At 47.6% G+C, this 21,737-nt stretch overlaps 1 protein-coding gene across 2 annotated transcripts; it reads left to right on the top strand.

The window, feature by feature from the left end:
* The first annotated feature begins 903 nt into the window (after positions 1–903).
* LOC310839976 (rho guanine nucleotide exchange factor 11-like) lies at positions 904–16,911 on the top strand. 2 transcript variants are annotated; one of them, XM_083729127.1, is made up of 8 exons: positions 904–976; positions 4,154–4,249; positions 5,025–5,104; positions 5,251–5,376; positions 6,225–6,389; positions 7,126–7,197; positions 7,996–11,621; positions 16,802–16,911. In XM_083729127.1, the coding sequence occupies exons 3-5, from the start codon at positions 5,042–5,044 to the stop codon at positions 6,369–6,371; spliced, it is 336 nt and encodes a 111-aa protein (XP_083585253.1). In that variant the 5' UTR covers positions 904–976; positions 4,154–4,249; positions 5,025–5,041; the 3' UTR covers positions 6,372–6,389; positions 7,126–7,197; positions 7,996–11,621; positions 16,802–16,911. The 2 variants fall into 2 exon arrangements, 1 of the variants encoding a protein (XP_083585253.1); XR_014561709.1 differs by lacking the exons at positions 904–976; positions 7,996–11,621; positions 16,802–16,911 and having other exon boundaries at positions 3,336–4,249; positions 5,251–5,429; positions 7,126–7,201.
* Positions 16,912–21,737: the final 4,826 nt, after the last annotated feature.

Below are 21,737 nucleotides of genomic sequence, written 5' to 3'. Positions count from 1 at the left end.
TTATATTTATACCCCGCCCTTCCCAGTTCAAAAACCGGGCTCAGGGCAGCTAACAACAAATTTAAAACACTTAATTGCAAAAGCAGCATAAAATACAGTATAAAAACATGAATAGCAATAAAATTCAAAGTTCAGAAATCAATTTAGGGGAAATCCATCTAATAAGCATTAGATAATCCCCAGGGCTAGCTGGCTGAATTAGTCCTACTTGGGCCAGCGAGGCGGCCAGGGGAGAATTAGCTGTGGGGCCTCAGAGCGGGTAATCTTCATAAAAGGGGAGGAGGAGGGATGCCAGTGGATGGAGGCCTTCTGGCACCTTCCATTTGCTAAAGTGCAAGGCTGCCTGAGCTTTCTGCTTGGGGGTAAAGGCAGGGGTGGGCCAAGGGCTTGGCAGTTGCCTGAAGTCACCCAGTGGAGGGAGTGTTCCTGGAGCCCAGAGCCCATGCCAGGCTCTGACATCACAACCGGCGGCGGAATCCTACTGCGGAATTCCGTTCCCTAGGAGACCATTTGAGTTTTTTGAAAGGCTCCTTAGTCAGTTGAAAGTCAGTTGGAAGAGTTGAAAGCCCTTCGGATTAACTGACTTTGGGGACATCTTCTGTCTTCTACCCCCATGGCACAATGTGGCGCTGGTTGCACAGAAGGCAAAGTCATGGGCAAGAGGGGAGGCAGCCTGAAGATTCATGCCCCAGCCACATGACAAGTTTTTAATGATGTTCTTTGGTCATTCAACCTTTCTAAATCTCACGCTAGGTATTACATGAGCCAGCAATTTCCCCAGGGAGTTTTTCTGGTGAATTTTCTGAGTTTCCCTTTTTGGTTTACCGTAAGGTTAGCAGATTTTTTTTTCAATGAATCCGAGGACACTTTTCAACCTCAATGGATTTTGTATGGGGACTGGTTTCCCTGGGAAATGGGGCTGCCTGCTAACCTTAGTTTACGATCAAAACTGGAGCAGAATGACTCTCTGCCTCAGGTACATTTCCAGCGTTGTGAATCACTCCCACCAGCCCCAGACAGCAAGTCCAGGGGGGCAGGGGGAGAGGGAGGAAGGGGGGTTGGAGTCCCATCAGTGGCGTAGCGTGGGGGGTGCAAGGGGGGCCGGCCGCACCGGGCGCAACTTCTGGGGGGGGGGCGCGCTTGCTGCCTCTGGAGTCGCCTAGGAGCCGCTGCCTGCCATGCCGCCCTGGCTGCTTCAGCCGCGTCCGACAGCCCGCTCGAGGCTCCTTCCGGCCGGGTCTCCCGACGGGGCGCTGCGGGCGGAGGCTCCGGCACCAAGCGCCACGCCGCCCAGGCTCGGGTCGCTGTCTGGACGCGCGCAGCCCGCCAAACGCGCCAAACGGCGGCGAATGAAGCGCCCAGCCGGAGCCACCTGCGCTCTAGTGCCTGCGCGCCAAGACTGCCCACCCGCCCTGACGGGGCCCACCCACCCGCGCCGGAGGCCGGCCGAAGCACTGGCCCCAGAGGCGCCCCCTCCCCGCGCCAGAAAGAAGCCGCGTCGGGGCTAGCCGGGCCGGGGAGGGAGACCGAGAAGGCTGCGCCGCGACGCCCAAAGACGCGCATCTTGGCGCAAAGGGGCCTGCAGCACCCAGACGCGGAAGGGACCCTCTCCCCCTGACCCGCCACTGAACTGCAATTCCCAGCTCCCTTGGCAAATCCCAGTCCCCAATCCCCAAGATGCTTTATTTGAGGCAGGGGTCCTTTAATTGCAAAAACAACACCACGGAGGGCAGTAGTCACCACGGAGTTTGCCCCAGAGTAGAGCCGTCAGTATTAATGACCATGGTTAGGGGGTAGGGGGCGCAAGTTACTTGCCTTGCCCCGGGTTAGGGGGCGCAAATTACTTGCCCCGGGTGCTGACAACCCACGCTACGCCGCTGAGTCCCATAGCAACATCTGGAAGGCACCACCATTTTGGGGAGGCTTGATGAAGAAAATTTCAGGGTAATTTAACATCATAGCCTTGGGTGGCTGGTCAGGGCTTTATTCTGGCCCTGATGAGAAGTAGCCAGAATTAGCCACTCGCTGTCCAATGTGGAAAGTGGAGGAAAGGACTTTGTTAGTCATCTGTAGGAGAGCAGCTCTGAGGATCCGCTCTGCACTCTTTGCAAAATGAGACGTAAAAGTTGTACAGTGGTACCTCGGGTTACATACGCTTCAGGTTACAGACTCCACCAACCCAGAAATAGTACCTCAGGTTAAGAGGATGAGAACAGAAATCGTGCTCCTGCGGCACGGCGGCAGCAGGAGGCCCCATTAGCTAAAGTGGTGCTTCAGGTTAAGAACAGTTTCAGGTTAAGAACGGACCTCCGGAACGAATTAAGTACTTAACCCGAGGTACCACTGTAGTGACTTGGCACAGAGCTAGTTCGGTGAGTTTTTCCTTGAGGAGAGGCAAAATCCCCTCAAAATGTGTGTGTGGCTGACAGGCACTTACTGTATTTTTTGCTCTATAAGACGCACCTGACCACAAGACCACCTAGTTTTAGAGGAGAACAAGAAAAAAAATATTCTCTCCCTCTCTGCGCAGCGCCTCTCCAGCAAAGCGGGATGAGAAATGGAAGGGGCTCTATTTCTCCTCCCGCTTTGCTGAAGGGGTGCTGCGCAGAGAGGGAAAGCTGTGCAATGCCTCTCCAGCGAAGCGAAGTCGGAACAGCAAGAGGGATCGCTGCGCAGCGAAAGCAGTGATCCGTCTTGTTGTTCTGGCTTCTGGGATAGCCATGCCCAGCCTCTTCAGGGCAGGGGGAGAGTTCCTCCCATTGCCCTGAAGAGGCTGGGCACGGCTATCCCTGAAGCCATAAGAGCAAGAGGGATCGGTGCGCACCGATCCCTCTTGCTCTCCTGACTTCAGCGAAAGCTGCGCAGCCTGCATCCGCTCCATAAGACACACACATTTCCCCTTACTTTTTAGGAAGGGAAAAGTGTGTCTTATAGAGTGAAAAATATGGTAATCTGCAAGGAGGATGGAGAAGGAGGAGGCACAGAGCAGGGTGGAGAGGCTGGTGGTGACTGAGAGGGTCTTTCTGTGGCTCTTACCTCAGGTCTCAGAAATATTTTACTGTGTGAACAACACAGGGGAAATGCTGCGTCCCCACCCAAACTGCTTTGCATGTTGAGGTCCCCCAGGCCACCCCAAATAACTCACACTTCACACATCAATTTTTGTTTAAGGTTTTTGGCATGAATTTGGCCACAACGTTATTTAAATACACACATGTGAATGGTTGCTTAGGCATTGGTTCCGACTATCTGTCCTTGCCCAGGGACAGAACTGACTTCCGGATTCCAGCGGAAACCAGTGAGGGAAACCAAGGCCGGGCTCAGAGCGGCTTACAAGCAATAATAAAAACAAGTTGAAGGATTAGAACTTAAAAACAAAATTAAAATACAACATTAAAATATTGAGACATTAAAATATTAAAATGTAGCCTCATCGCAGGAGGAGAAGGAAAGGAAAAAAGAAAGAGAGGGAAGGAATCAAATTGGCTCCAAGCCAAAGGCCAGGCGGAACAACTCTGTCTTACAGACCCTGCAGAAAGAAATCAGATCCTGCAGGGCCCTTGTCTCATAAGACAGAGCATTCCACCAGGCCGGGGCCAGTGTTGAAAAAGCCCTGGCTCTGGTTGAGGCTAATCTAACTTCCTTAGGGCCTGGGACCTCTAAGGTGTTGCTATTTATGGACCTTAAGGTCCTCCGTGGGGCATACTGGGAGAGTTTAATTATTCCTGGGTCACTGTCCTTTCTCTGCATCAGGGATGGGGATCTTTATGCCTCTCCAGATGCTGTGGACTCTAACTCCCACCATCCCCATCACCTTTCTTGACATTAGCCATGCTAACTGGGTCTGATAGGAGTTGGGAGTCTGACAGCCCCTGGAAGGCCACAGGTTCCCCATTCCTGCAGTTTTATGTATCCATTTGTGGCTCATAAAATGTGGTGGGGGTCTGTGCGAATTGTCCAAGCCCATTTCTAATAAATGTATGACATAGCATTCACTCTGCCAGTCTATGCTCTGTTGGGACTCTTTGAACTGTGGGACTTGGCTCTCAGTATCAGTGTAATTCAGCGCTTTGTTTCTGTTGACGTGCATAGGATTGTGTTCAATATTTTCTCTTTTGCCATCCCCTGTATTCTCTCTGCTCACATATCAAAGATGCCAAATGGGTGTCAGGTGGCCAGGGCTTCTGCCTATGAATCTTGAAGCAACCAACAGACTAAAACCCCTGGAAAGCCGCCACTGTGGAACAAGGTAGATTATATTTGATTAGGTGGACTATTGGTCTGATTCTGCGCAAGGCAGTGTTTATATGCTCGTATTGCTAACTCAATACTGTGGAATTTGAGTCATTGTCATTCTATTGTGTTTTATTGTGGGTTGGGGGAAAAACATTTTGATTATCAATATTTTCCTATTTCAGGGTACTTATTAAAATGTCAATGAGCAGGATATTATCAGCAGATCCTGCAGGGCCCTGGTCTCATGAGCAGAGCGTTCCACCAGGCCGGGGCCAGTGCTGAAAAGGCCCTGGCTCTGGTTGAAGCCAATCTAAGTTCCTTAGGGCCCGGGACCACCAGGGTGTTGCTATTTATGGACCTTGAGGCTCTCCGTGGGGCATACCGGGAGAGGTGGTCCTGTAGGTACGAGGGTCCTAGGCCGTGAAAGGCTTTAGTCAAAAGCAGCACCTTAAATCTGACCCTGTACTCTATCGGGAGCCAGTGCAGTTTGAAAATCACTGGGTGAATATGCTCCCATGGCAGAGACCCCGTGAGGAGCCTCGCTGCAGCATTCTGCACCCGCTGGAGTTTCTGGGTCAGCTTCAGTTTGAACCAATGCCTAAGCTGCTTTCCCAGGTAATGATCCCAGAGCATTAAGCGGGATGTAAATGACATAAATAAATGAGACACATTGTCTCTCCACCACTGAGCACTCAAGTGGCACTCAAAACAGAGCAGGCCATTTCTGTCCCCCTTCTGTCCCTGCCTTGCTCAACCTCCCCTCCCATGTATCTTCCCTCCCCTCCCAGGCTCTCTGTTGGGGAAAATGAAGGATCTCCAGGAGAAAGAGCCCCTCATTGAGGAGATCTGGAACCTCCTGCTTTCCCAGGTAAGGATCCCAGAGCAGGGCGGAGAGGCAACTGGGAGGGGGCTGCCTGTGGGTCTCCAGTTGAGTTGGGCACCTTGATTTCCTGATGCTCACCAGGCTTGTTTCCTCTCCCCTGCCCCCTTCTTTCTTTCCTTCCTAACCCCTAGTTTGATGTGGGTGCAAGCAAAGAGGTCCAGCAGTCCGTCATCAAATTCAGCTTGCAGCAGGCCAGGGCCCTGCAGTTCCTGCGGACCAAGCAGCAGAAGGATGCTCACTTGCAACACTTCATCCAGGTAAGCTGCGTGAGAAGACGAGTTTGAGCTCACGGAAGGGGACTTCTCTGCTGGTTTGGCACTCTCCTGGGGGGCTATTTTCCCATTCTGGGGGAGGGGGCAGGAGGCCTGTCCGCTTCTCCCTGCTCTTCACTCCTTGGGCAAATGCCAGAGTGCAGAAGAACCAGCCAGATGATGTCAGTTAGGGATCATTCCACGCCAGATCACCTGATTTTAATACTCGACCGTGCTCTCACAACTCAGATTTACTTCAAAAAAAATTTAGTGTGTAGATGCCTATGAGATAGCCTTAAATTAATTTTTTATAGATTTTTTTTGTCCAAAATTGGGCACGGGAGAAATTTCGAGACGTGTTTTATTAAATAATTAATAAAGCTTACTTTTTAAACATTTTATAACCACAAATACACCCTTCTTATTTTTAAAATATAACAAGTTCATGGTTAGCCCATTCTACAAAAAAGTATGGTACATGTGTTAGTTGTGGTTTGCGTGCTATGGCTTGTTTAACCTACCAAGGTACAAAATAACTCAAATTCACTTTGAATGGTTGGTGACCCTTTTCTGTGGCTCTTGGGTGCTAAACTATTGTTGTACGCCACCTCAATCTCCAGGTGGTGGTGCAAGATTCCAAAGGGATCCAGGGGCTTTCCCTAGGTTTGGTATCCTTGGAACGAGAGGCAGCCTCCTGTTCTGACAGCAGCCGTCCAGCTGCCCCAAAGGAGAAGCCCCTAAGTAGGCAGGAGCTGAGCAGCAAGGCTCACCCCACTTGCTTTGCTGCTTGTGATCCTGGAGGTGGCTGACTCTCTCTGCTGTTGTCTGTCTGCTTCCTTCTCTGCCTCTCCTAGGACATCGAGAGCTGCCCTGAATGCCGCCACCACCCACTAAAGGATTTCCTTGAGTCTGAGATGAAGCACCTGACCAGCTCCTCTCTGCTGCTGAATAACACCATCCAACACACTGATGGTCTCTCTGATGGTGATGTCCAGCCCTAACAAAAGGATCATATAAGCGTAAGATGTTTGCCTCTTATTCTCCCCCCTCCCCTCTGCCAGGGTGAATTACGACCATTCAAGCAGTTTAAAACAAGCTATAAACACAGAAATGAGATGTATTTTGGGAGGGACATACCTTAAGTGTCAAAAAGCAGGGTAGAGGAATGTGTGTCGATAGATAGATGATAGATAGATAGATAGATAGATAGAGAGAGAGAGAGAGAGAGAGAGAGAGAGATAGATAGATAGATAGATAGATAGATAGACAGACAGATAGATAGATTATATATGAAACATATATGAAATAAATGTGGGGTCACACTTTGGTTGCCTGTCTTTCCAACTGGCGAATCAAAGCCCCTCCTCTGGGGCTTTAAGAGAATCACTCTGTCTCCCTTCCTCCTGCTTTTCCTGGCAGGTGGCTGCACCATCTGGAGAGGGTGCCAAAACCAGCAGGCAAACCATCATTCTGCCCTGCAGGCAGCCCCCCCGGGAGCTATCTCCCTGAGGTTTCCTGGCCTGGGGTAGAATTTAAGCAGGTGTGCAATGGGTATTTGGGCCTGGAGAACAGGGCTGGGAGGTGGGCATCAGTTCCTCGCTCATTGGGGTTGCTTGGCCACCCAGGGAACTCCTAGGCCCTATAGGAGGCAAGACTAGGAAACTTCCTGGGTAGCAGGCTCCCTGTTTCCAAAGAGCCTGGAAGCATCTCAAAGGCTGACCTTTTTTATACTGAGGGTTCCTTGTCTCTCAGCAGAGGTGGAGCGGCTAAGATTAAGACCCAGAGAGTCCCAAGGAGAAGATCCCAAGGAAGCTTGAGAGGCTGGAGGTGAGGAGTCGGGCGAGAGGGTGTTCTAGTAGGCCAAAGAAACGAAGGTGGGGGCAGACCCTTCCTATTCCAGTCCCATTTCCTCCTCTGAATGCTTTCCAACATCTGCACATGGCCTCTGCTGTGGGAGGCAGGGCAATGAGTTGAATCTTGTGTCCAAACCCAGAGCCTGAGAGGATGCAGTAGCGGACGTTTTGTGTGAGTTGGAGGGGGAGGACCAAAGTTAAAAGGATGAGAGACAGCAGGGTCTCCAGCCTTGCCAGCCCCTCTTTGTCCACGCAGGCCAAGAAAACAAAATAGGTTTCCACTTTGAGCTCCATTGCCATACCCCTCAACCGCCCTTGCCACGCACCCCACTATTTCTCAGTTCTCGACCACCCCGTGCCCACCCGGACTCACAGGCAAGGGAGAAGGAGCTGGTCCAAGCCTCAGAGGGCAATGTCTGCCCTTGGAGCAAGACGCAGCTGGAGGAGGGAGCCAGAGGAGGGGTCTTTGAGAGACCTCTCAAAGTCCTCGTATTGATGCCACACTCCACTTACGGGTCTTTGCCTGGCTGGACCACTTTCCTGATAAGAGGCCACGTGAGCAGAGGAGGTGGGGTGGGTGACTTTTGGCCTGGCTGGACTGTAGCCAACAGGGCAGACGTGGGAGCCGCATCCATGGCTGCCTAACCTTTAGGCCTTGGCCCTTCCCACTGTCAGCAAGAGGTCCCCAGCAGGTTTCCCATGGGGGCATGTGGCGGCTGCCCACGTTCTCAGGGGTAACTAACCCCTCCCCACTGGACTCCCCCTTTTGCAGGAGATGGAGGAGAAGCAGTGGGAGCGTTACACAACCTGTGAATTGCTGCAAAAGAGGAACATCTAGCAAAAACCAGCTGTGTTGAAATCTCTTCTACAGCATCTTCTCATACGAGCACCAAAAACCCACCACCCTGTTCCAATAGCCTTGCCTGTTTTCCTCCTCAAAACTGTATGTTGCAGAAGGGAGTTTGGATCCCCCTGAGGCTAGCCCCAGAGGCCTGTTTAAGCAAGGAAAGGAACTATTTTGCTAAACACAAGTTCAGAACGGAAAGAAAGTGTTCTGAAGTTATTGTGTTATTCAGTAGTTGATCTTATCCTCCTTGAAGATGACTCCATTTGTACGGCAGAGGTTCCTTCTTTGGGGCCAATATTTATTGCCCCCCCCCAATTTTTAACAAATTACATCAAATTTAAGACAAAAAAGTTAACTTCCGGCTCTAGTTCCTTGATGCATCCCTGTTTCCCCCCTGTTGCAGTTGATGTTATGTATTTATCTCTGACAATTTATTCCTCATCTTCAATTCCTTATCCAACAGCTGTTGGTTTATCAATTCCTGCTCATACGGTCAGGCAGAAGTTCCATTCAGGTCTCCTTGTCTAAGCCGGGCCCCTGACCTCCTGGCACCGCTGCTCAGGACTGCTGTGAGGATCCTTGTCTTTGCTTTTATTTACAATATTTTGTTCAAGCTGGCACCCATAGGTGCCACGTCCAGGGGGTCCTGGGGGCCCAGGCACCACCAAAATTTGCCCCCTGCTGCCCTCTCCGGTGACTGGGCCTGTGCCTTTACCTTGTGTGTGTGTTTTGGCACAAGATGTCATTTCTTCCACATACCCATAGTCTTCTTGCTGATGCGCAGCTGCAGAGGCCCCTCCTGGATTATGTGGTGCTCTGTGAGGTCGGCAGGGGCAGAAAAAGGCAGCATTTCATGGAGGGGAAGAGCAGGACAAGGCCAGGGATTGGAGGGGAGGGCAAAGAGGAGGCCCTACCAGAAAGTGCCTGGCCAGTGGGCAGCTGCTCTTGCGTAGGGATCGGGCATCCAGGCACTGTTGGTAGGCTTGCAGCCATAGGTAGTTCTCTGCCTGCCTCAGCTCCGCCTGGTCACCCTCAGGGATCTCCTTGCACTCATTGCGTGCCAGGCAAAGGTACTGGTGCTCCCAGCTCGCCCCTGAGCAAAGAAGGTGCAGAGCGAGAGGGTGATAGAGAGAGATGGGCAAAGTTGGTTTCGTTTTAGTTTGAAACCCAAAGCAGCTCCCAGCACAAACCATTAGTGTGCTGCAAGGTGTTATTCAGCAGCAGAGAGTAGCTGGCCAGGCGCAGCAGCTCACAATCCAGGAAATCGGTCAGCTGGCGGTGGTGGCATTCAGGGCTGCTCTCGATGCCCTGGGAGAGGCAGAGAACAAAGCAGACAGACAACGTGTTTCTGGACAGCAGAGAGTCAGCCACCTCCAGGATCACAAGCAACAAAGCAAGTGGGGTGAGTCTTGCTGCTCAGCTCCTCCTTGCTATGGGGCTTCTCCTTCAGGGCAGCTGGGCGGCTGCTGTCAGAACAGGAGGCTGCCCCTCATTCCAAGGAAGCCAAACCTAGAGAAAGCCCCCGGACCCCCTGGAATCTCACACCACCTGGAGATTTGGGTGTCACCTAATCTACACCACCTAGCTGGTTCTCTTGCACTCTGGCATTTGCCCAGGGAGTGAGCAGCAGGGAGAAGAGGACAGGCTGCCTGCCAGCCCCCCCCCCCATGGGAAAAGAGGGCCAGTGCCAAGCCAGCAGCTGAGAAGGCCCCTTCTCTGAGCTCAGCCGCCTCTTCTTACACAGCTTACCTGGATGACACACCCCTCTGCTGCTTCGATTGAAGGAACTCCAGGGCCCTGGCTGCTGCAAGCTGCATTTGGTAATGGCCTGCTGGAGCTCCTTGCTTGCAGCCACACCAAACTGGGGGGAAGGAAGGAAGGGGGCAGGGGGGAGAGAGGAAACATGCCTGGTGAGCATCAGGAAATCAAGGGCCCAACTCAACTGGAGACCCACAGGCAGCCCCCTTCCAGTTGCAGCCAGCCTCTCCGCCCTGCTCTCAATGAGGGGCCCTTTCTCCTGGAGATCCTTCATTTTCCCCAACAGAGAACCTGGGAGGGAAGAGACATGGGAGGTGATGTTGAGCAAGGCATCTGGGAGTGGGGGAATAAAGAATAACCCTTGCAGGGAGAGGAGGGGGACGGAGATCATCCTGTTGTTTTTAGTGTCACTTTGTCAGTGGTGGAGAGATAATATGTCTCATGTGTGACATAACTAAGTAAAAACTAAATTTGGATCTACAATGTAATACAAAATGTGAATGTATAAATACAGTACAGTGGTACCGCAGGTTAAGTACTTAATTTGTTCTGGAGGTCCGTTCTTAACCTGAAACTGTTCTAAACTGAAGCACCACTTTAGCTAATGGGGCCTCCCGCTGCCACCACGCTGCCAGAGCACGATTTGTGTTCTCATCCTGAAGCAAAGTTCTTAACCTGAAGCACTATTTCTGGGTTAGTGGAGTCTGTAACCTGAAGTGTATGTAACCTGAGGTACCACTGTATTAAAAAAATCCAAGAGAATGCAATAGAAAATAAGCAAGCCTTCAGGACCTTTTCAAAAGACCTGCAGTGACATAGTCCTCTTGGCATAGATTTCCACAAATGCCCAAAGACATACCCTCCAACATTTCTCTGATGGAAATAGGGATGTCCCATTCCATAATGATAATGACCACAGTGGTACCTTGGGTTACATATGCTTCAGGTTACATACGCTTCAGGTTACAGACTCCGCTAACCCAGAAATAGTACCTCGGGTTAAGAACTTTGCTTCAGGATGAGAACAGAAATTGTGCTCCGGCGGCGCAGCAGCAGCAGGAGGCCCCATTAGCTAAAGTGGTGTTTCAGGTTAAGAACACTTTCAGGTTAAGAACGGACCTCCGGAACGAATTCAGTACTTAACCTGAGGTACCACTCTACAGTCATACCTTGGGATGAATATGCTTCAGGATAAACATTTTCGGGTTGCGCTCCGCGACGACCCGGAAGTAACGGAGCGCGTTACTTCCGGGTTTTGCCATGCGCACATGCGCAGACTGTCAAAATGACGTCATGCGCATGCGCAGAAGCACCGAAACGCGACGCGCAGACACGAGTTACGTTCGCTTCAGGATGCAAATGGGGCTCCGGAACGGATCCCGTTCGCATCCCTAGGTACCACTGTATAGGAAATATGAAATTCTGTGTAAATATTATGTATATGCACTGGAACATCAATAAATGGTCCATGAAAAAAAAATGTGTGCCCAGGCCCCCCTGGACTTAGCACCTATGGGCGCCAACCTAAACAAAATATTGTAAATAAAAGCCGTCCGTGGCTGCAGCCGGCCCCAACAGATGACTCTCGTGAGCAGGAATTGACATATAGATTGGCAAATAGATTGAAAATTTTAATCTTAAAATTTGGATTGAAGATTAAAGAAATGGAACATTTTATTTTAATGTTTACAGAGTTTTTCATTCATAAAAGTGAGTTTATAGGCCTTAATTAATAATGTTATTATTGGGTGGGTGGGGGATGGGTTGTTTGTTTATTTTTTGTTCATGTTGTCGTGTATTTTGTCCCATTAAACTTTAATTAGTTTAATGTAAATGCCCAGTGCGCTTCCATCGTCACAAGTCCCACTACAGCAGAGTATTTCGCACAGCAGTTGAAGAAGGGCAGGAAAGGCAGTATCTTTTCAAAGAGTAGTCTTGGAGCATGCGGTTTGTAACTCAAAGATAAGGTTTATTTACAAAACAAAAAACAACCCTGGCGAAGAACCACACATCTCAGCAAACACGCCCAAAAAGGGGGAGAAAAGGAAGGGAAGAACAAACACACAGGAGACTATTTATACAAACTCATGTTCCTGGAAGCCTAATGACCTCCAGCTGCTCAGTGATTAGAGCGTTTCTGCTACCTTTTAACCCTTTGATAGCAACACCCCCTCTCGCTCGTAACACTGAGCTGTACCAACCTTAATTCAAATTTAAACCTGAACAGAAACATTTATGAGATTGCGGACCCAAAGCTTTCGTAAAACCGTCTGCCAGATTTTCTTGGCTTGGACAATACTTTAGTTCAATTAAACCTTGTTTTACACTTTGGCATACATTTTGATAACGGATATCCAAGTGTTTTGTGTGTGCCTTGAATTGACCTGATTTAGCTAGTTTAATACAAGGTTGATTGTCTTCCCACACTCTGATAGGTAGGGAACATTCTCCAAACAATTCTTGTACCAGTTGCTTATAAAATTCCAGTTCTCTACATACATCTGATAATGCATTGAACTCAGATTCAGTTGAACTTAAAGCTATAAGTGACTGCTTTCTTGATCTCCAACCAATTAGTGCATTTCCAAATTTTATCGCCATTCCTGACACTGATTTTCTATCTGGTCCAGCATCTGCCCAACTGCTGTCGGCCCAACATTCAAGTTGTGTGCTGCCCTCTGCTGATAGTTTTAAGCGAAACCTTTTGGTAGTTTGGAGATACCTTAAAACTCTTTTTACTCCTTGCCAAGCATGCATTGATGGTTTTTCAGCTTGTCTACACAGCATGTTGACAGCATATGTTATATCGGGCCGAGTCCACTGTGCAATGTGGAGTAGACTGCCTATCGCTGACTGGTAAACCCCGGGATTAGAGAACTCTGCCTGTTGCTCGGCTTGAGCATCCTTTGTGTAACTTAGCTCCATTGGGGTTTTAACACCAGCACAGTTGTCCATTTTAAACCTTTCCAGCAACTGCTGGATCTTAGCTTCTTGGCTGAGCCAATAGTTCCCATTTTCATCTTGCTGAATTTTAACTCCTAGATAAACAGATACATTGCCTAGTGATTTTATCTGAAACCTTTCTCCAAGCTTTGTGGCAAATTGTTGTGCAAGTTTATCATCCTTTCCACTGTATAATAAATCGTCAACAAATATCAAAACTGCTTCTTGTTCACATCCCGAGCCTTTTAGATAAAGACACGCATCTGCTGTGCTCTTTCTGAACCCCATGCTCTCTAGAGCATCGTTTAAGCAGGAATTCCAATTACGGGCGGACTGTTTCAACCCATAAATGGATTTGTGTAGGCGCCAGACCTGGTTTGGCTTGTCTCCTTCAAAACCTGGTGGTGGTGTCATATAGACTTCCTCCTGTAAGTCTGCATTTAAATAAGCCACATTGACATCAAAATGAAACAGCTTATTTCCCTTCTTAGCTGAAGAGGCTAAAAGCATTCTTAATGACTCCGATCTTGAAGTAGGTGCATAGATTTGAGAATAGTGAACACCTTTGCGCTGCGAAAACCCTTTTGCAACTAGTCGGGCTTTATATTGCAACTCTTCAGTAGTTGTGGGCTTTAAACGATATACCCATCGACAACCTACAGCTTGTTGCCCTTTCGGAAGCTCTGTACTTGTAAACACACCGAGAGACTTCATTGAAGCCATCTCTTTTTCCATTGCTTCCTGCCACTTAACGGCTTCTGAGCTTGGAAGCTGTTGTACCTCCATATAGCTATCTGGCTCACACTGTGCCATATTTACGTATACACTTGTCACCTTAAACCGCTCTGGCGGCTTGCCCTTTGTGGCACGATTTGACCTGCGCAATTGTTCCTCTTGTGCCCCCTCTGACCGTTGGCTGTCAGAATCTGTCTCAGACTTTATACCTGGATGTGCCTCTAGGGATAAAGACCTCCGTTTAGATACCTCCCTTGGGCTTGGTGTTGCAGGTGACCTGCTTCGCTTTTGCTGTCTGCTAGGCCTACTGACTGGCGATGTTGGAACACTCCTAGATTCTGGCTTTTCTACCTTAGGAGAAGAACCTTGTGCCTGGTCAGAATCTGCATCTGAACCATGTGCACCATCCTCTTCTGGCTCACTACTCTCTGGACTTTCATTCTCAGCATAAATGCCTAAATCATCTCTCAAAATGTCAGGGTTAGCATGTAAGTGAGTCCATCCGGATTGCTCACAAAATTCAGCGCTCCTACTGAGGACCACTCTTGTAGTATCCCCATTTGGGTTCACGAACCTCCAAGATTTGGCGTGTGGTTCGTACCCACAAAAGATGAGTTTCCTAGCCCTTGGACCTCCCTTTTTCCTTAACGCTTTTGGGATAAGTACATAGGCTGGACATCCAAACACCCGAAAGTAATTAATTTTGGGCTTCTTCCCATATAAAGCAAAATATGGGGTAGTGGCAATTACAGAATTATATACTCGGTTCAGAATATGAGTAGCCGCCTGCCAGGCTTCCGCCCAGTAACTTTGAGGGAGTTTAGCATCAAACAACATAGAGTTTGCCAACTCTTGCAGAACCCTGTTTTTACGTTCGGCCACGCCTCCTTCTTGGGGGGAATAAGGTGTAGACAGACGATGCTTAATTCCCTTTTTCTTAAAGAAATTCTGCAACACAGACCCGGTAAATTCTGACCCTCTGTCTGTCTGAAAAGCAAGTACTCTAGTACCGAATTCAAGTTCTACTGCATGAACCCAATTTTTAACTGTTTCTGCAGTATCTGCTTTTGTTTTGAGAGGAAAAAACCATGTAACCTTTGTTTTGTCATCCGAGAGACACAGTGCATACCTCGAACCTCCCATGCTAGCAACAGGCATTGGGCCACATAGGTCCATATGCACAAGTTGGAATACTTTGTCAGATTTCCTATCTGAACTGGGATAGCTGCATCTATGAACCTTCGCCCTTTTGCATGCAGTACAATCCAAATACTTAGTACATTTGTTCATTTTGCACCCTTCTGATAATTCAGGTTGCCTTTTAACATACTGAAAATTAATATGTCCCAGACGGCGGTGCCATAAATGGACACAAGAATTATGGGTAGGTGAGTTCACACAACCAGCATGAACCTGTTCAACTTCATCTGGACTTGTCTCAAAATAATATAACCCATCTCTGCATTCCACCTGCAAAAGAGATACGTTATTCTTTGAAATAGTGCAAACCCCATTTTCAAACACAGTTTTAAACCCATTTCTATCAAGTTCTGACACAGACAAAATACACCCCTTCAATCCCTTTAGCACGTAGGCATCAATTTCTGTTTGCAAACATTTCAAGAACACTGTGCCTACAGTCTCTAAGGAATGTTTAGTTGAATCTGCCATTGTCACAACTTTAAGGGTTTGCAAATGTCTGCAATTCTGCAAACGGACACTAGATGGCGCCACCAGGTGGTGAGATGCACCACTGTCGATCAACCAGCGTAGATTGCTGCCTTGGCCACGCCCTTGCATCAACGCCATTGCTGAAGCCATGTGCTGTGTGCTGTGGGAGTAGCCACGACCTCCTCCTCTTCTTCGACGTCCCCTGGAACTCCTTGTCTGGTAACTAGGGGTAACGGCCTTGGTGCTGTCTTGACTAGGTTCACGTGTGCAATTCCTAATTAAATGGGAAGGGGAACCACAGCGAAAACAGTGTCTAGCTGCAAAAGCATTTACTGTGTGCTCAAACTCAGCATCAACACTCTTAGGCACAGCATAACTCCCCTTTAAAGACAAACCTCTTTCTCTTTGCCTTTTATCCTGTTCATCTGCAAGCCGAGATGAAATGTATTCAAGGGTTAATTCAGTTGAAGGCATAGCTTCCAAAGTTAGAGCTAGAGTCTCATAGCTTTTATCAAGAGAAGACAACAATATGTATGACTGCTGCTCCATAGAGAAAGGAATGCCCAGCTCTCTTAGTTGATTAAAGGCAGACACCATTTTGGCAATATGTTCTTTCACACACGCTCCCGGTTGGAGACGTAAATCAAACAAACATCTTGTAGCATGGATCTTGGCCCCCGCAGTGTTTCTGGAATTTAGCCGCTGCAGAACCGTCCAGACCTCATGCGTGTTCTTTAACTCAGAAACATAAGGCATTTGCTCTGGTCCCACTGCCAAAACTAGTAGACCTTGGGCTTTCCTGTCACGTTTCTGTGAAGCTGCTGCTGTTGCTTTGTCTTCTGCAGACGCGTCTGCAGCTGCCTGTAAAGGCGGTGCTTCAGTACAACTCCACAACTCTTTTGCTTGCAACCAAACCCTCACTCTAGCCTTCCAATCTTGCCAATTTTTCCCATTGAGTCGCGTAAACGGGACAGAAAAATTTTCCTGGGACTCTGCCATCCTCCCTGGGGCTTAGGAACGATACTCACACACCTGTAGACCGTCTCCCAGCTGCTGAGGCGGCTCCTTGAAGAATAAGACGTCTTCCAGCGAGTACAAACTGCGCAGTGCCTGTTTAAAACTTTTTCTAGGCACGTTGCAGGACTCAAGCTGCTTTGAAGGCTTTCGTTGTCGGCAACCGCTTCTGTCTTCGCTCCAGTCCTTTCATAAATCACTCTGAACTGCACTCCTTAGCTCCTTCTTGACGTACAAACACCCATAACCTGTCCCATTAAACTTTAATTAGTTTAATGTAAATGCCCAGTGCGCTTCCATCGTCACAAGTCCCACTACAGCAGAGTATTTCGCACAGCAGTTGAAGAAGGGCAGGAAAGGCAGTATCTTTTCAAAGAGTAGTCTTGGAGCATGCGGTTTGTAACTCAAAGATAAGGTTTATTTACAAAACAAAAAACAACCCTGGCGAAGAACCACACATCTCAGCAAACACGCCCAAAAAGGGGGAGAAAAGGAAGGGAAGAACAAACACACAGGAGACTATTTATACAAACTCATGTTCCTGGAAGCCTAATGACCTCCAGCTGCTCAGTGATTAGAGCGTTTCTGCTACCTTTTAACCCTTTGATAGCAACAATTTAGTGCTTTTAGATTGCATTTTTATGTTGTCAGCACCCTGAGTTCTGTGGATTAAGGGCAATGTACACTTTTAATAAATACATTTAATGATAATAACTTCCACAAGGTGGTGTCTCTGCTTTGCCCCCTGCTGTTTGATGGATGAGGTGCCGACAAGCTATTCTGCAAAGGTTTTGCACAGTTTTTCCTAGAGAGGCCGCTGTTCCTAAGGGGATTTTAAATTTAAAGGGCAACTCGCATTTTTCCGCAGCACTTTCTTTCGGGCTATGGGACTATATTTGTGCTTCTGTATACTTGTAGGCATGCACTTAGCCACATGCATGACCAAAAGGATGACACAGCCTTCCAGAAAGGGTTAATGCATGCCTGTCTTTAATTATTCAATGGCTTGGATTGCTGTGAACAGCTTCCATGAATGTGTGTGTGTGTGTATGAGACAAAGCAGTATAGAAATAAATTTATGAATGACTGAAGTGTCCCTCTCTTTTTCTTTCCATTTCAGCCCAGAGGCTGCCAGGAAGACCCTGAGGGCATGCAGGTCCTCCTAACCCCCTCCCCTTCCCAGGTCCCTCCACGAGGGAAGGGGGCAGTTAACACCACAGCCCCCCCCAGCTGAGAAGGGGGCAGCTTCCACCAGAACCCCCCCCCAAGAGAACGAGCGGTCCTCATGTCATCCCAATAGAAAGGGCAGCCCCAAACCCTCCTTACACCAAGAGAAGGAGCAGCCTGCTGGCCAGTCCCCACAACTCAAGATATGGACAGCCCCCACCCTTTCTGCAAGAGATGGGCCACCCCATCCCACCATCCCAAGCTCCCCTTATCCCAAGCATCCCAGCAGGTCAGTGAGGTCTTAGAACAGTGAAATATACTCGGAGTCGAGAGTGGATTTCATGCTCTTTACTCAGCTCATAGTGGGAGAAGAAATGAAAGTTCCCCCCAAAGTATTTGCTTTATATACATTATTTACACAATGGGCTGCATGTGATTGGCTAATTCCGGAATTCTCCTGTAGCCAATCAGGTTGTGGATTCACTTCCATCTGGAGCTGGATTGGGTGGCTCCTGCAGACCAATCATACTGCTGCATTGTCCTAGGACCAATCAGACTGCTGCATTCTGAATCCTATTGTTCTAGGACCAATCAGACTGCTGCATTTTGGATCCGATTGTTCTAGGACCAATCAGACTGCTGCATTTTGGATCCTATTCAACTCAGTACATAACAAACAGGATGCTGCGATTCCTAAGACACAGCATGGGTTTCTCAAAGGCAAGTCATGCCAGACAAACCTCATTTCTTTTCCTGATGGAGTGGATCAGGGTGGATCAGGGGAATGCTGTGGGCATAGTGTATCTTGATTTCAGTTCTGTCTTAGTTCCTCCCTGGCACGGCCTTGAGTACTGAGGAGCATTCCTGCACATTAACTTCAAACAGGTGAAGCTTTCCCCACCATTTATATCCCTGGCGGAAAAGCTTCATCAGTTCTAAATTTCCATACAGTGGTGCCCCGCAAGACGAATGCCTCGCAAAACGAAAAACGCGCAAGACGAAAGGGTTTTTCGGTTTTTGCGTCGCTTCGCTAGACAAATTTCCCTATGGGCTTGCTTCGCAAGACGAAACGTCTTGCGAGTTCTTGCGAGTTTTTTTCCTTTTTCTTAAAGTCGCTAAGCCGTTAATAGCCGCTAAGCCGCTAATAGCCGTGCTTCGCAAGACGAAAAAACCGCAAGACGAAGAGACTCGCGGAACGGATTAATTTCGTCTTGCGAGGCACCACTGTACTCCTCTAGAAAAGATTATCTCGTTGCTGCAAAAGAACTGCAACCTCTCCGGGACATTTATCCCATTTTACGGGTGGCTTTACAACAGTGTTTCCCAAGCATATGGGCCCCTGGTCACCCCCAAGATATTCCGAAGGAGCCACAAGTGAAAATCACATAAATGGAGACCCACGGCATGGGACTATGGGATCACAGGGGGAAGTGTGAAGTGAAGAAAATGGAAGTGACTGAGAAAAGAAAACAGAAAAGAAAAATGATATATAATGAAATGAAAAGGGTGTTTAAACAGGGGCGCCGACTTATAAAAAATATTGGGGGGGCTCATACCGGGGTCCTGCCCCGGGAAGTTTTCTAAATTTTAGATGAAAATTAATGAGTTTTAAAGTTTTTTAAAAGTATTTTAGAGTCATATGATCAACATTAGAACCCCAAAAACTCGACTCTCTATAACTCCACACTCCGGGAAACTCGACAAGCCTGAAACACTTTTTGGCTTTGAAAAAAGAAACAAAACAAAAACACGCACGGTATTTTCGTAAAAAGCTAATTTAATTTACAGTAACAATTATGCTTATAGACTATTACAGAGCAGTGAATATATAGCTCTGAAAAGACTGAAATGATATTTAAATAAATCCTAAACTATCATTAAAAGAATAAAACATAAAATATTGCTGTCGCACAGTAATAGCACTTTGATTAATAAGTGAAATAGCTAATTTAAGCTTACTTTGAATAAGGCTGAGGGTTCATTAAATAAATATAATATCTTAAAGTTAATGCTTTAATACAGTTAATAAAGTTAATACAGTATGCCTAATACTGTATGTAAATACTGTAATACTGTATGTAAATAACGGGCTTTAATTGGGTCTTACATCCTAAAAATATTTAAGTATTTGAAAATAACTAATACAGTACTATAGTAATATAGAACTACAGTACTAAACTAGTACTAATATTTCAAAACTGAAAATTTAACATTCTGTATGTATTTAATTCTCTATTTTACAAAGATTTTTAATATCTGACAGTGAGTTTGGAGTAGCCCAATGCAAAAATCCTGAGGATCCATGTGGATCCATGCTTTGTAACCACGTTTTTGCACCACTGCCACCCTAGGCAACAGTGGGTGCGTGATTTTTTTGGTGCAAGATGTAGCCATGGACATGCTATGTGATCTGATGGTGAATTTGGGGTGACCCAATGCAAAGATCCTGAGGATCCATGTGGATCCGTGCTTTGTAACCACGTTTTTGCACCACTGTGACCCTAGGCAACAGTGGGTGCGTGATTTTTTTGGTGCAAGATGTAGCCATGGACATGCTATGTGATCTGATGGTGAATTTGGGGTGACCCAATGCAAAGATCCTGAGGATCCATGTGGATCCGTGCTTTGTAACCACGTTTTTGCACCACTGTGACCCTAGGCAACAGTGGGTGCGTGATTTTTTTGGAGCAAGATGTAGCCATGGACATGCTATGTGATCTGATGGTGAATTTGGGGTGACCCAATGCAAAAATCCTGAGGATCCATGTGGATCCGTGCTTTGTAACCACGTTTTTGCACCACTGTGACCCTAGGCAACAGTGGGTGCGTGATTTTTTTGGTGCAAGATGTAGCCATGAACATGCTATGTGATCTGATGGTGAATTTGGGGTGACCCAATGCAAAAATCCTGAGGATCCATGTGGATCCATGCTTTGTCACCACGTTTTAAATGGGGAGGGAAGGAAAAACACAGAAGGGACAAGAAGCACAAGAGGGGTGTGCGGAGAAGCAGCTGGCTAAGAATGCAGGGGAGGAGTTTAACGGGGTGGGGGGAGGAAAGGAAGGCAAAAGTCCCCCCCCCCAAGCCAGCCCTCTCTCTCTCTCTCCCACCTGTATCCCTAGAGCACGGAGAGGAGGAGGTGGTGGGCTGGAGCCTGCACGCAGTGTGACTAGGAAAGAATTAGAAGGAAGGACTCGATCCTTTCCTTAACCCTCTGCTTGCCAGGAGGGAAGGGGATTCCCTGCTCTTTGTTGAGTTTGAGCAAATGCAGCAACAGAAGCGGGTGGACAGTAAGACCCTGAGGCAGAATGCAGGAAAGCAGCAGCTTCCGCCTTCCCTCCGCCCGACCGCCCGATCTTATTTTTGCCTGATTTTTGCCTATTTTTGCCCCTGCGCTCCGGCGAGTCAGCTCCAGGGACCACACATTCGCTCAATAACACGCACAGACATTTCCCCTTACTTTTTAGGAGAAAAAATCTGTGTGTTATAGAGCGAAATTTACGGTAATAATTTTCTTAAATTATTGGGGGAGCGGAGCCCCCCCAAACGAATTTTTGAGGGGGCTCGGGCCCCCTCAGGCCCCATGGAGTCGGCGCCTATGTGTTTAAAATAACATTTTCTTTGGGGAATTATAGGGACAGATCTACCTAAAACATAAAGAAACTTATTCATGTATGCTACTACAGCAGCAAGAACGTTACTTGCCCCCAAATGGACAGAAGCAGAAGTCCCAGCAAAGGAAGAATGGATACAAAAACTTACGGAGTATGCAGAAATGGCGAAACTTACCAGAAGAATAAGAAATCAAGATAACAATTTTTAAATAAAAGAATGGAAATGGTTTATTGAACATTTACAGATAAATTATAAACAGATAAAAACATTGGCAGGATTATTGTAATAACCTGCAGTTTTAAAAGAATGTATATTTAAAGATGAATAAATGAGCAAATTAAGAATTTGAATATGCAGAAGATATTAAAAATAAATTTAAGGAACTGTAGAAGGAGGGGGAAGGAAGTCAAGTTTTGAAATGTCAAAATGATTGCAAAATTAGTGAAACGCATAAAATTAGTGAAATGTATAAACCTGAAAAGTACAAAATAAAAATACATGAAAAAGAAAACATAAAAACAGAGGGGGGAGGAATCCTGGCTATGTCCTTGCATGCAAGTCTTACTGCGAAAGGAAGTATGTTGCAGCGCACAGCACCACATCGCCTTGGTTGAGAGAATTCAACAATATCAGTCTGCAACTCGCCTGCCTCTTGCTGTGTGTTGCAACGGGGCGTCGGCCCCTTTAAGAAAGCACCGCGTGCCGGACTGCGGGGGGAGAAGAGTGCTGCGCTACCCGCCAGAGCCAGTAGGTGGCGAGCTCA

This window comes from Podarcis gaigeae (genome assembly GCF_964106915.1).
Source record: "Podarcis gaigeae genome assembly, chromosome: 2".
NCBI classification, from domain to species: Eukaryota; Metazoa; Chordata; class Lepidosauria; order Squamata; family Lacertidae; genus Podarcis; species Podarcis gaigeae.
Note: the sequence above shows the minus strand (reverse complement) of the source record. Positions and strands in the feature narration are given on the sequence as shown.

Excerpts from the sequence above, each read along its gene's own strand:
- LOC310839976 (XM_083729127.1), top strand. The coding sequence starts at position 5,042 with ATGAAGGATCTCCAGGAGAAAGAGCCCCTCATTGAGGAGATCTGGAAC. Across the intron at positions 5,105-5,250 it reads GGAACCTCCTGCTTTCCCAG|TTTGATGTGGGTGCAAGCAA; the intron begins GTAAGGATCCCA and ends CCTAACCCCTAG. Across the intron at positions 5,377-6,224 it reads ACTTGCAACACTTCATCCAG|GACATCGAGAGCTGCCCTGA; the intron begins GTAAGCTGCGTG and ends TGCCTCTCCTAG.